Here is a 13,753-nt window from a genome sequence, read left to right as displayed (position 1 = left end):
ATAAATAAACGAATAAATAAATAGGTTACTGACTGAATACATACATTTGCATCATATTTTCATATATCAAATAAAATATATTTAAATATAGCCTTATACTCATAAAGGTCTAAGGAACTTGACCCTCATTGTAAAAATATTGTTAGCTCAACTGGCCTCACTCTCCACGCTGGGCTTGAATAAAGCCAGATTGATAGAGAGCCAAGTTCATAGGTTACATCATTTTGGCTGAAAAATGTCACACCACAGGCCTACACCAGGAACACTGCAAGAAATCATCCCGGAACTGTCACTGAACTTACTGCTGAAGGATACTGTGAAGGATCTGGTTTATTATATCACAGACTCTGAAAACCCTCAGGAAACCTGTCTCAGCACCATGGACAGCTCCAAACCCTCCTAAACTCTTTCAACAGCTCTCAAGGGATCCTGTTCCCTTCTTTCTGTTTGCTTGGGAGCTTCGTGCTAATTTTGCATCTTGTCTCTTCAGTTGGGTGCACAAAACCTTAAACATGAATTTTGGGCACTAACCTTACCCTGGTTTTATCTTTCAGTTTCCTCCTTTGCTGACTTCTTGGCAGTGGGGGTACTTTTTAAAAAAACCTCCCCCTCGTGATTCTTCATTGCAGTCTGGAGTTGGGAACCACTTTATTAGCCACTTCATGGCATCAGTGAATTTTTGAGCTAGAAGTTAGAGATCTTAGGCCAATTGTCTCCGAGGAACTTAAGGCCTAATCAGAGATTCGGCCATAACCCCAACCTGTCAGCTCTGGTTGCAAGTATAACTGAGACAGAACTCAAACCTCCATCCAGCTGGGACTTTGACCGCTACACCTCATGCTGCTCTGACAAATACTCTGGGATGCCTTCACCTATGTTGTTCCTGGCACACGTGTATCCTTTCCTCCTGGCTAAGAACCCTGTGTGTCAGGGGAGCAGCTGCCTGAGTTGCCTCCAGCCATAAAGAAAGAACAGAAACCCATTCATTTACAAAGGCTAGCCCTGCCTGCTAAGAGACTGCAATAAAACAAGTCCTGGTGCCACGGATTATGCTGCTGGCTCCTCTCGTGACACAGCACCACACATGTTCTTTGACACTGGGTCACACACCCCACTGTCCAAGGACGACGTTGTCTATGAGAATGAACCCCAAACAAAGCTAAGGGTCTTCCTTGTTCTGAGGAATTCTCACATGTCTGAAGAATCCCGTAATATGCAGATATCCTAAAATTTGGTTGGAGGCAACAGAACATTCTTTGGAACCAAACTGCCAAGTTTCAATCCTAGCCATGCTACTTACTAGCTGTGTGGCCTTGCGGGCTACTTAACCTCTCTGTGCCTGTTTAAAATGGGAATAATGTTAAATCTCATAGGGTTGTGGTAAGGATCATATGAGTTGACGCATGAGAACAGCGCCTAGCACACAGTCGGGCAACATGGAGAGGGACACAAGAAAGCAAGATCTAACCCACCCCCTCCTGCCTCTTCTCCTTACCCTCTGCACACAGGGTAACACCTGCCACTACTCACAGATGTTTGCCAAGCAGGAAGCTGAAGGCAAAAAGCTCTTTAAAAATAGGCCTTTTAAATCTGCTTCTCTTTGATGTTCCAGCACATGGAGTATAAAATACCAGATTTATTCTTAACCTCTCAAGTCAACTTGAGAAATCAGCAATGCCAACGCAGGGCCCTATGGCTGGAACCCAGGGCCGAGGCGGCAGGGCAGTACATGGGGCTCCTGGCAGGGTGCAGCAGTGCCAACGAAATCTGCTCGTCCCTCTGACTATACCTTGCTCAGAAGGTTAATTGGCACAATGTCTTTCCTGGCCAGTCATCAACAGCCATAATAATAATAATAATAATAATAATAATGGCAATGATAATAATAATACAACCCTAGGTCCTCCTTGTGATTGTGTTTTCCAAATGGCTGATCCCAGAGTACAGACCTTTTCCTATCCACTCCTGATGCTCTGGGTAGATATGTCTTCCTCCCTGACCTGACCTATCACTGTGGGCCAACCAGGGCCGGGTATGTATTGAGTGTCCTCCACGCTGCACTGAGCTTTCTGTCTTGCTTCCCCACTAGGGAGCCAAGCCAAAGAAGACACCTGTAGAACTCACATAGAGACAGACACCCAGGGCCACAATTTCTTCTCCAGAAGCCGTCTTTTGCAAGAACAGAAAGGCAGGAACATTTAACCACTTTTGGACTCCTGTTTAGGGCAGCTGGTTTAGGTGTAAAATGGCTCATTTATTTTCTTGCCCTATTGGGATCATGAGAAGCTTAAAAAAGTGCCTAGCATAGAATAGGTACAATAAAACCAGTGACTGCCAAAGCCCTGCCTGGTGGCCCAACTCCAACCGTCTTCCTCCACATCACATACCACACGCCTTCAGCATGTTTCCCCCCTTCCTTTGCTCCATCTTCTTCTTTCCTTTCTCAGGAGGCACCTGAAACCCTCCAGGGCATTGCAAGAGCCTGGTCCTGAGGCCATTAATACCCTACACGAGCAAGGTACCAGTGAGCCTGCTTTCAACTCTGGAAACCCATCTTAAGCCACGACACAGGAAAGGACCGACACTTTAGTGACATTTGGGGTTAAAAACACCAGCATCACCCTCGTTATGGCCGTGGGATCAGAAGACCTGGGCTGGAGTGCTGGTTCTGGCACTTTCTAATTCTGTGACCTTGGCCAAGTGCTTGATGCCCCCGATCCACAATTTGCGTGTCTGTAAAATGGCCTCACGAAGTCTTGTGGGGATCAAATGAGAGCTCCCTGGGGAAGCCATGGGTCTCTCTCAAACATGCCCGTGGAGTCTCCCCACAGCCCCACCCCCTGGGTGGGAGCTCAAGACACCAACCTGGTCGTCGATCTTCCGCTGCAGCTGGACCACCTTGTTCTCCATGCCCACGTTGAGGCGTTTTAGGTGCTCTGCTGAGCGGGCCTCAATCTTGAGGGCCTTCAGCTCCCGCTTGGCCTTGAGCCTCCGGAAGCCGCACTGGATGACAATGGCCGCGCCCCGAAGCCGCTGGAAGCACCTGCGAGCCAGCCAGCTCCGCACGTGCTTCTGGATGATGGTGGCCTTGTGCTCCCTGAGGACCTGGCAGGGGACAAGCACACACCTGGTGGGTTTGCACTGCAGGACGGGAGCAAGGGGCTCATGTACTGCTCTGGGGAGAGAGCCAAGGTCAGCGAGAGACAGCCTCCCTATGGCTTAGGGCTCTGGTGGCCATTTATTTTATGAACAACTTGTAACTAAGTTGGCAGCCTGTGTACCTACAGGAAATGAGCTGTCAAACTCTCTAGTTTTTTGTTTTGTTTTTTAACTTTTTATTGGTTAGGAAACCACAGTCTAAAAGCCTCAAAGCTGGAGGGGCTTAAACATTATCCAGCTGATAAGCCCCCCGTTCAACAGATGTGGATCCCCTCCTGGTGACGGTGAGCGGGAGAGATGAAGTGACACTGTCGAGTGAGATTGCTGAGTGGGTTAAATGGCTTACAATTACAAACTTGGCTTGCAATTCACTGTTTGTGTTTTTTTCCTATCCAGTTAAAAAACCACTCAGAAAATTAAAGCATCATCAGTGTTCTCACTCTAATGCCCTGCAAATAAATATTTGTGGAATGAATAAATAAACATGTTGAAAGACTAACATGCCCAGTAGCACAGCTCTGAGATGAGCTGGGTTCAAACCCTAGTGCCTCCGAAATGCCACCTGTCCCATCCATGGTGACACCACACAGATGTCACCAATCTCCCAGGAATATTCACAGAAGCTTTTCCCACGGGCCCGGGGGTGCTCCATCTGGTGTCTAACCACGTTTGCTTTTTCATTATCAATGTAACACTTTATAGTTTTATTACTGAGAAAAATCACACCTTCTCTGATCATACAAGAGGTAGATGTTCATTTTAGGAAAACAAAAGACCATTTTAGACATTTCGTTCCAACCCATCTTTCATCTTAGCATTGAGCTTCAGTTATGCGGGGGTGATCTGGTGGATGGGGTGTGTCCTGACTTGGGGCTACCTAACTGGGTCTTTCAGCTTCATTGGATAATGGCCCGGCAGGGAGGAGGTCAGGGTCCTTCTCCTGACCTCACCTCACTGGGCTTCAGCTTGCTAATCAGTTAGATGGAGGAGCTATAGCCTGACGACTCCCAATACTGCCCCCTTCTCTCAAGTCTGTGTGAGCCCCAGATAGGTCACCAGGCTCTGCCATGGGCTGACCGAGTGCCCTTGGGCAGGTGAGTCAGCTGCTCCGAGCATCTCACCGCTGCTGAAGGGGTACAATGATACGCACCCTTCCTACCTGTGATACTTAATATGTGTCAACTTGACTGGCCACGGGATGCTCAGGTTAAAGACTGTTTCTGGGTGTGTCTGAGAGGATGTTTCCAGAGAGAGAAGTATTTGAGCCGGTGGGCTCAGTGAAGAGGACTGCCCTCCCCTGTGTAGTGGGCATCATGCCATCCACGGTGGGACTAAATAGAACAAAAGGTGGAGGAAGGAGGAATTCGCCTTCTTCCTGCCTCACTGTTGAGCTGGGACATTTCGTCTCATCTTCTCCTGCCCTCAGACTGGATGTGTACCACCAGCTCCCTTGTCCTCAGGCCTTCAGACTCGGGCTGAATTACACTCCTGACTTTCCTGGGTCTCCAGCTTGTAGACAGCAGATGGGGGGACTGCTCCGCCTCCATGACTGCACGAGCCACTTCCTCATAATAAATAAACACACACACACACACACACACACACACACACACACACACAGACAGAGATACACGCATCTCCTATCGGTTCTGTCTCTCTGGAGAACTTTTGAGACACTATACCTCATGAGACTTTGGTTAGGATTCAGTGAGAGCAGACTTGCGAAATTACTTAGATAAAAGTTAGAAGCGCCCAAGAAACATTTATGTTGGTGCCAACCCATTTGTTGCTGCTTAGTTCTGAGTTTACAGCCTGAGTCCCTCAGGGTGGCTACACACCTGGTGGTAGATTCTCCGTACAAACATGCCCCGAGCGAAGGCCTGGATGACGACGGTGGCCCTGCGGACCCTCTGGTAGGCCTGGTGAGCCCTCCGCATGCGGTACTGCTTCTGGAGCACCACGGCCGCCCGGGTCCTCCGCAGATGCTCGGCCAGCCTGGGGAGGGAGAGAGTGGTGGGCCAGACTGACGGAGGCCTCTGGGTCACTCTTGAATGCGAGCCCCTCCCCCCCGGCCCTGCCTGGACACCACAAGGGCAAGCCAACTCTCATCACCGTTACCGACTGTAGCAAGGCCTTGGGGACTTGAGGCTCAGCTCAGAACAGCAGAATTGGCTTCCTCCGTCTTGCGCAAAACGTCTTTCCACATATTTACAATTCAGTCTAAGTCTGATCAACTCTGATCCTCATCTGTCCACTCCCCCACCCGCAAGCCCCTCCTGCAAGCTGGGCAGTCCTCAACAACATCACATGTTCACACCCCTGTCTGGTCCCTGGATCTCATCGGGTGTGGAGAGGTAAGGAACCATGTCTCAAGCATCCTTGTACCCCTACATCCAGTACAGGGCCTGGCACAGTGGCACATGGTTAAGTATTTGCCAAATGAATAAAACCTTCTCAGACCTGCAGCGACCCCTCTTTGTTTTCTCATTTCCCAGCCCATTCTGCTGGGGATACCCTGCACATGGGCATCTACTTTCCTCTGTTTCATTTCCGCATTCTCCATCTCACCCCTCAAGACAGACATAAAGTCAGTCCAACACTTTTTACCCTCCTTCAGGGCTTTGTTTGGTATCAGGCTCATAGCAAACGCTCAACTAGAGAGTCAGAATATTAAAAGCTAGAAAGGACCTTGGAAATCATCTAGCGCAGCTCCAGAGTGGGAGGTGACCCACTCAGCCCTGCTCTACCTGCTGAAATGAGTCCGAAACCTGGTCCAGCTCTCCCTGAGCAGTCTCTCTAGAATACAAACACCCTGCAGGGAGAGTGCAGGCCAGCTTGCTGCCCAAGTCAGAGCCCCCGGCACCAGCGTGCTCAGTGATGCCCTGACTGTGGATGATGACTTAGTGTTGATACCACTGACAACCTTCTCATTTCCGCAGCTTTTGTTCCAGAGACCATCTCTCAGCTCTTCACAGGTAAATCAATGGCGCTCATCATCTCCAGTTCTGCTCGGATAAACAGCTAACAGCAAGGGCAGGAGGGGGAGCTGGAGTAATCGTCTAACTTTATGGTACAAAGGGTGCCTGCTCTGGGCTTGCTTTATATATTCAAGCAGAGATGCCCGAGCAGCCACTTGTGAAACTTTGGCTTCCAAATGCAAGGCTTCCTGGCAATGACTGTCATTTCTCCGAGGAAATCCGGATCTGCAGAGGTCACTGATTTTGAACTAGGGCTGGGTCCAAAATCTGATGACCTGTGTAAAGGTCCGGGGATTGGTCTGGTGGCAGGGGTGTCCTCCACGCCCATCCCTCTGCTCTCCGGAGATGCTTATACCGCTTTAGCGTTTCATCAACCCAATGACATCACTGAGGAGGGGACGTTTAAAGTCAAGTCGCTTCTTCTACATGGTGTTGGGCTGGGTCAGGGCAGCCGACTGGCTTCAGGCTCTGCCCCTAGGTAGCTGCTTGTGGTCAGACAAGTCTCGCCCTCTCTGTGCTGAGTGCAACAACTCATAGAAGGGACCTCCCCGGGTCTTGCCAGCCCTATTACCAAACTCCCAAGGGATTTTGAAATTGGTGGTGTAAATCACAAAGCTGAGTGTATGTTGACTGTGACAGAAAGGCTGAAATTGTCTCTTTTTCTAAAAGAAGATTGTTTTACTTAAGAGTTTAAGCAGAGGGCAAATGGAGGTTTTGTGGGAAAACCAGCCAGTGCTAGCCTAGGACAGGGACAGACTGGGGGAGGCAAGAGACCTGGGAACTAGACCTACATGCTCAGGTGAGAAGGGCAGGAGAGAGAGAGGCCCAGCTGCTGGGGGAAAGCCGGAGGCGGACAGGGCCCAGCAGGAACCACTCGAACTACCGGGGCTGAGAGAGGCCAGCCAGCTCGGAGCTGGTCCCAGCCCCCTGCCCCTCCACCCTCACCGCCAATCTGCTACCTTAGATGTGCCCCGGCTCAGCTCACCTGCGGGCCAGGTGTCCTCGGCAGTACCTCTGCAGAGTTAAGGTAGCTGCCTTCAACCTGCGGTATTTCACCTTCTGCAGCCAGCCCCGGACGGTTTTCTGGATCGTGATGGTGGCTGCCCGGAACTTGTCAGCCCGAAGCTTCTCCAGGTAGGCCACCTGGCCTGCCCGGAAGAAGATCTTGGTGCGGCCAAACTGGAACTTGTCAGGATCCTTTACAAGGCAGGGAGGGGAGCTGGTTCACCATCCGTGAGCAGTAAGGGAAAGCACCCTACCAGCCCAGGTCCTCTGACGCACAATTCCCTTGCCAGGTGTCACATGCCCCTGCTCCTTACACACATGCAGAGACTTAGTGTGTTAACGGACCCCGAGCCTGTCCCTACTACTGGTCAGACACCGAATGCAGCAGTGAAAAAGATCCCTGCCCGCCAGCAACTGACATCGCCGTGAGGGCAGCCGGACAAGCAAACAAGGAGACAGTACATTTCAGGCAGTGCTGAAGATTACGGAGACAATAAACTGAGGGCTGGAGGATGGGATGGAGATGTTGAAATAGGCTAATCGAGGAAGGCATTTCTATGGAGGTGATGTTTAAGCAAAGGCCTGAACGAAGTGAAAGGAGGCAGGTGTGGGAAATTACGAATATATTGCAAATAACCCCCAAATACATTTTATTTGGTTTCTAACTATGTTGTGAGGTTTTTTCAGACATATAATTACTATCTTTAATTACATCTATTCAGGTTGAAGTTAACTGCCCCTCCCTGCGCTCACCCTGGTGGATAAGGGAAGATGACCCAGCCATGTGTATGCGGATGAGCCTGGGCTACTATATTCGATAGGTAACTCACGATAACTGAGCACTCTTTGTAAATAACCTTCATCTAATGTTGCTCCCTTGGCATGCAGACCATAAGGAGGAGATAATGAGCCAAGGTCTAAGGAAAACACACACACGAGAATACACTTCACGTTGACAAATAGCTCTGAAATAACGCTGAGTCACCACTCTTCACGGCCAAGCCCTGGACGGCTAACAGGAACCTGGCTCCACGCACAGGAAAGCCAGGCTGCCTGAGCCGTGGCTGAGCTGGGACACAGCATCTGGCTAGACTGTCACTGACTGTCCCCTCCACGGTCGGGCTGCCGGTGAAGCTGGGAGGAGCGAGCTGCGAGGCCCTGGTTCTCATCCCCGCATCTGCTCAGGGCCCTCAGCTCACGCCGGGAGGAACAGGGGCTGGGCTGGACGGAGAAGCTCTGAGGCGGCCGAGGCCTTGCCTGTATCACTGCCCTGCTGGGGAGACTCCTCTTCAGTGAGCAGGGCTCCAGAAGCAAAAGGTGGGTGGCTCAGCCCTCAGTCGGGGGACAAGCCTGGCTACTGGGCTTTCAGCAGAGCTAGGGCCTGGGAGGTGCCTGCTGCATCTCAGGAACCACAGAACACAGGCTCCGTTTCCTATGCTGGAAAAAAAGCACCAGGGAAAGGGCAGTCTGGTTCACAGAGCCACAATTTTTACAAACGAGGATCTCTCTGAAGGTCCTGCCTGCTACAGCCATCACCACTGCCCTGATGGCTACACTCCCCTTCCCCCAGGTGTCTTGAGAACTTCTACCCCAGGCCTGCTTTCTGTAACCCCTAGAACTGGCTATACTCTTCACATACCAAGCAGAGGTTATCTTTTGAGAACCCTTCTCCAGTAATCAGAGACTGAGGGAGTAGAAAGGAATCTTAGCAATCTACCCCAAGCCAGTGCTTTTATTTTTACAGATGCCTAGAATGTTGAGGTGACTTGCCAAAGGTCTCACTGAAAATATCAAGGAATAGAACCCGAGACCCAGGACTCCCAGGTCAGAGGTCTCTTACTACACCACGCCGCTTCTGTAATACCATCTCCTTCTCATACTCCTCACGTACATATTTCCTCATGCTCTCTGGGTCTCAGGAGATGCTTGTTAATATGCTCCTTCACTGTCAGGATGAAGGTTCAGGTTTGCATGATGGCCAGTGATGTCTATAACCACACTAGATGACCATCTGTCCTGGAGGGCAGGGCCCACCTAGTACACTCTTTCAATAACCCTCACACTGACCACTCCAGGTTAGTACATAGGAAGAACTCAATAAACATTTGAGGAGTTAAAGAAAAAAAAATTCAGGCTAAAGATGGAGGTATTCCTACAATCCTTGCAGGATGAGACTATCACGCGTGAGCAACCTCATGAGGCAGCCCCTGCCCCATGGCTGCCGGCCAATGGATGTGGCTGGTGAGCGCCTACTGCCTGGCCTACAGGCCGCCTTCGCCTTCGTCACTGCTTCTCTCCTAATCACTCTGCTCTAAAATGTACTATGACATAAATCACCGCAAGATCCTTGTTGACCCACCTCCTAGAGAAATGGAAATAAAAACAAAAATAAACAAATAGGACTTAATGAAACTTAAAAGCTTTTGCACAGCAAAGGAAACCATAAACAAGATGAAAGACAACCCTCAGAATGGGAGAAAATATTTGCAAATGAAGCAACTCACAAAGGATTAATCTCCAAAATTTACAAGCAGCTCATGCAGCTCAATAACAACAAAAAAACAACCTACTCCAAAAATGGGCAGAAGACCTAAATAGACATTTCTCCAAGGAAGATATACAGATTGCCAACAAACACATGAAAGAATGCTCAACATCATTAATCATTAGAGAAATGCAAATCAAAACTACAATGAGGTATCATCTCACATCAGTCAGAATGGCCATCTTCAAAAAATCTAGAAACAATAAATGCTGGAGAGGGTGTGGAGAAAAGGGAACACTCTTGCAGTGCTGGTGGGAATGTGAATTGATACAGCCACTATGGAGAACAGTATGGAGGTTCCTTAAAAAACTACAAATAGCACTACCATACGACCTAGCAATCCCACTACTGGGCATATACCCTGAGAAAACCATGATGCAAAAAGAGTCATGTACCAAAATGTTCACTGCAGCTCTATTTACAATAGCCAGGAGATGGAAACAACCTAAGTGTCCATCATCAGATGAATGGATAAAGAAGATGTGGCACATATATACAATGGAATATTACTCAGCCATCAAAAGAAACGAAATTGAGTTATTTGTTGTGAGGTGGATGGACCTAGAGTCTGTCATACAGAGTGAAGTAAGTCAGAAAGAGAAAGACAAATACCATATGCTAACACATATATATGGAATCTAAGAAAAAACAAAAAAAATCATGAAGAACCTAGGGGTAAGACGGGAATGGAGATGCAGACCTACTAGAGAATGGACTTGAGGATGTGGGGAGGGGGAAGGGTAGGCTGTGACAAAGTGAGAGAGTGGCATGGACATATATATACTACCAAACGTAGAATAGATAGCTAGTGGGAAGCAGCCGCATGGCACAGGGAGATCAGCTCGGTGCTTTGTGACCACCTAGAGGGGTGGGATAGGGAGGGTGGCAGGGAGGGAGACGCAAGAGGGAAGAGATATGGGAACATGTGTATATGTATAACTGATTCACTTTGTTATAAAGCAGAAACTAACACACCATTGTAAAGCAATTATCCTCCAATAAAGATGTTAAAATAAATAAATAAAATAAAATAAAATGTACTAATCACGTTCCTGGAGAGGGCAGGGAGCTGGCATGTGCCATTTTAGGCTAACGTGTGGCTTTGCCAAGTCTCAGTTGCTTGAAGTCCCCAAGTCACTTAGCATTGGTGACCAGAAGATGTGGTTCCCAAAAGAGGGAAAAAACAAACAAAAAAAGGAAATAGAAGGTCTCTAGGGAAGCCTTAAAGCACTGATCCTTATTCCATCTCTAGGAAGGGTAATTATACAGTGACATTAATTAATCAGTCAGACTCAGCGGGTGATGTGGTTTAGACTGTGGGGGCTCCTGAGTAGCCTTGGGCAATTTTTATATCAGCTGCCTGTGCCTCAGTTTTCCTCAGCTGTGAAATGGGCATCATGCTGTATGTTTCTCATAAGGAAATATTAGGATGAGACGAACGAAGTGTGTGAAGCAGTGAGAAAAGAGTCTTGACTCCTAGTAAGTGCTTAATAACCGTGAGCCACTGGTGGCAGGTTTCATCAGGACAGGCTCATGTCACCCATGCAGCCACTTGCACAAAGAGCAAAAGAGCTCACATCAGAGCTCCTGTGATGACCAGTTATTGTGCTAGGAACAAATGACAGCGGGGCCCTTGCCATTTAGTTGTTCAGAGTCTGGTGAAATGAAAAAGAAGCCCTTAACTACAATACAAGGGAAGAAACGCAAAAATGGAAGACAGAAGTTGAGAAGTGTTAGCCAGTGACTAACTCCGACTGGGAGGCTAGGAACAGGCTTCAAAGACCAGAAGGCATTTTAGAGCTCAATCTAGAGGGAAAGTAAAACCTGGCCGGACAGGTAAAAGAGGGAAAAAGCACTTCAGGCGGAGGAAACAGCACGTATTCACATGCTTTAGGGAATTCACTTGTTCACTCATTCCACAAATGTTTGGTGGGTTACTTCTGTGTGTCAGGCTCAGTACTCATAACTAGGGGAGAGTGTCAATATAAAGACCATCCTCTGAAAGAAAGGAGACACATCTGGAGCACAGGACAGCATGGTATGGGCTCAGAGAGTGCTGGATTGAGGAAACCGGGAGGGCAGAGTCGGCATGGAAGCTGGGCATTAACAAGCCAGCGGCCTGAGCGTATCAAGAGCAGGACAGGGCAGTGGCACTCGGTCCTGCCAGCTGGAGGGGAGCAGAGTGCGGGAAGCTGAGTCAGCCAGTCGGACCTGGGCCCCCTCCAGAGTACCCTCTGTTTGGGAAGCAGCAGTTCTGCTGGAAGCTTGGAGAAATCCAGGGAAGGCAGAGGAAGTGTGGAACTACAGTCTGGAGAAAGGAGAAGGCAGCCCCATGGCAGAGTAGGCTACTTGTGAGCCTTGGTTACACGAAGAGCCTCCTGGTACCAGTAGAGAAGGAAGACTCCCGACGCTCCACGTCAACCAGAATCAGCTGACCTTGAACACATTTTTCTCACCCGTTGAAAGAGGACACGTTGAAATGTGAACACTGACAGATACACCACAGCAAAAACCTCAATTAACCAGAGTCCAGAGAACCAACTGCAACCTTCAATTAACGAGATTGTCATCCTCTTACTCTCTGTGGAATATTTAGCACAGCACTTTGTACTGTCTACAGCTACAGACTTGAGCTGCTAAGACAACGCTGAGGGTGACTGTGTCACTTTCACAAAATAACATAGGACCTTAAAAGCTGATCATCTGGCAATGAGCTATACTCCAGATGAACAGATTTTCCTAGCAAAACAATACTTAGAAATTAAAAAATTTAGATGTAATTTCTTACCTTCTTAAAGGAAGGGTTTTTGATATAATCTAGCCCTTTATTGAGACCATTAAGTACCGTACTCTGCTGTAATCCCTGGATACTCTGGAACTAAGAAATACTCAAGGGTCTGTCCCTCACTACAGGCCCCCAAGAGCTCTGCTATAGTTCTCCAGTCCCAAGTGTCAGCTGTTGAGTTCAGATTGTTTCAAATAAAATGAAATCCACTGCCTGATTTAAAACAAGCATCTGGGGGTGGGCCTGAGGCCGGCTCTGCAGTGAGGAAGCTACCAGAAGCACAGCTCTTTTCCCCTCCGCTAGCTCCCAGGCTGTGCCCGGGCTCCAGATCAGAGCCCCCGGGTGGGTGCACTGGTGCCGGCAGGCTGAGCTGTGGAGCCCCAGGCTTCGGGGAAGCCAGAGATCCCGGCCAGCAGCTTGTAGCCAGCGTGCTGTATAAACAATTTCATTTTCTATGTGAGCTGTGATGTGGGAAAGGCTAGAAAGTTCTCCAGGCAGGTGAAGGGGCTTCTCCTTTACAGTTGCTGACACAGGCAAATAGATTAATATCTCAGGAACAGTTTCAATACGAGGGATGAAGACCCAAAAGGCAGTTAACACCTCCCCCAACCCCCTAATCCCAGGGCACCGCGGCTGAGCCTCCCCTGGAGCCCAGCAGTCGGGCCGTGCCCAGCTCACCTTAATGAGGCTCTCCAGCACAGACTTGCAGATGGCCTTTTTGTCTGTGTTGGCGAGCTCTTTCTTCTTGACCAGCACCCGATACCGGTTGTAGAAGTCATGGTAGGCCCACCTAGAGGGAAAACCGGTGCATCAGGGGACACGTCCTGCCTCTCGGCCACACAAGGGCCGTGGGTGATCTCAGACAGCGCCCCATGGGGTCAATATGCCTGGCACAAAGCCCTTCTCAGAGCAGCAAAACATGTTCCGGGGCATTCTGTTCTCCCTTGATGCCTTCTGAGAATTTCAGTGTGTAGTTAAGTTATAGAATCATGGCTGGAAGACTGAAAGAAAAAGGAAGCACTGGAGGCTCCCCTGGGAGGGCTGACCAGAGGCACAACCACTCACAGGAGGTTTCTGCCCCAAAACGTGGAGCTCCACTCCATTGCTGCTGGAATGGGGGAGCCTTACCTGGAATGCAGCTTGATTTTTCTTCTTATAAAACTAAAACTAATATAGCTCATTGAAAACTTTCTAATGCAGGAAAGCATACGTTAGCAAATAAAGAGAGGCCATATTCTAACCCCTGGAGATACACTGTTCATACATGTTGGTATAGTTTAG

The 13,753-nt window shown here is 49.0% G+C and overlaps 1 protein-coding gene across 1 annotated transcript in view; it reads right to left on the bottom strand.

The window, feature by feature from the left end:
- Positions 1 to 13,753, bottom strand: part of MYO5B (myosin VB) — a 382,234-nt gene that overhangs the window by 52,435 nt on the left and 316,046 nt on the right. Inside the window, exons 18-21 of the mRNA XM_032603558.1 lie at positions 13,151 to 13,262; positions 7,123 to 7,334; positions 4,998 to 5,154; positions 2,866 to 3,105 (exon numbers count right to left, since the gene is read on the bottom strand). Of these exons, the coding sequence (XP_032459449.1) occupies positions 2,866 to 3,105; positions 4,998 to 5,154; positions 7,123 to 7,334; positions 13,151 to 13,262 (721 nt within the window). The remainder of the gene's footprint in view (positions 1 to 2,865; positions 3,106 to 4,997; positions 5,155 to 7,122; positions 7,335 to 13,150; positions 13,263 to 13,753) is intronic.

Source organism: Phocoena sinus, chromosome 14 (assembly GCF_008692025.1).
Source record: "Phocoena sinus isolate mPhoSin1 chromosome 14, mPhoSin1.pri, whole genome shotgun sequence".
NCBI lineage: Eukaryota > Metazoa > Chordata > Mammalia > Artiodactyla > Phocoenidae > Phocoena > Phocoena sinus.
Note: the sequence above shows the minus strand (reverse complement) of the source record. Positions and strands in the feature narration are given on the sequence as shown.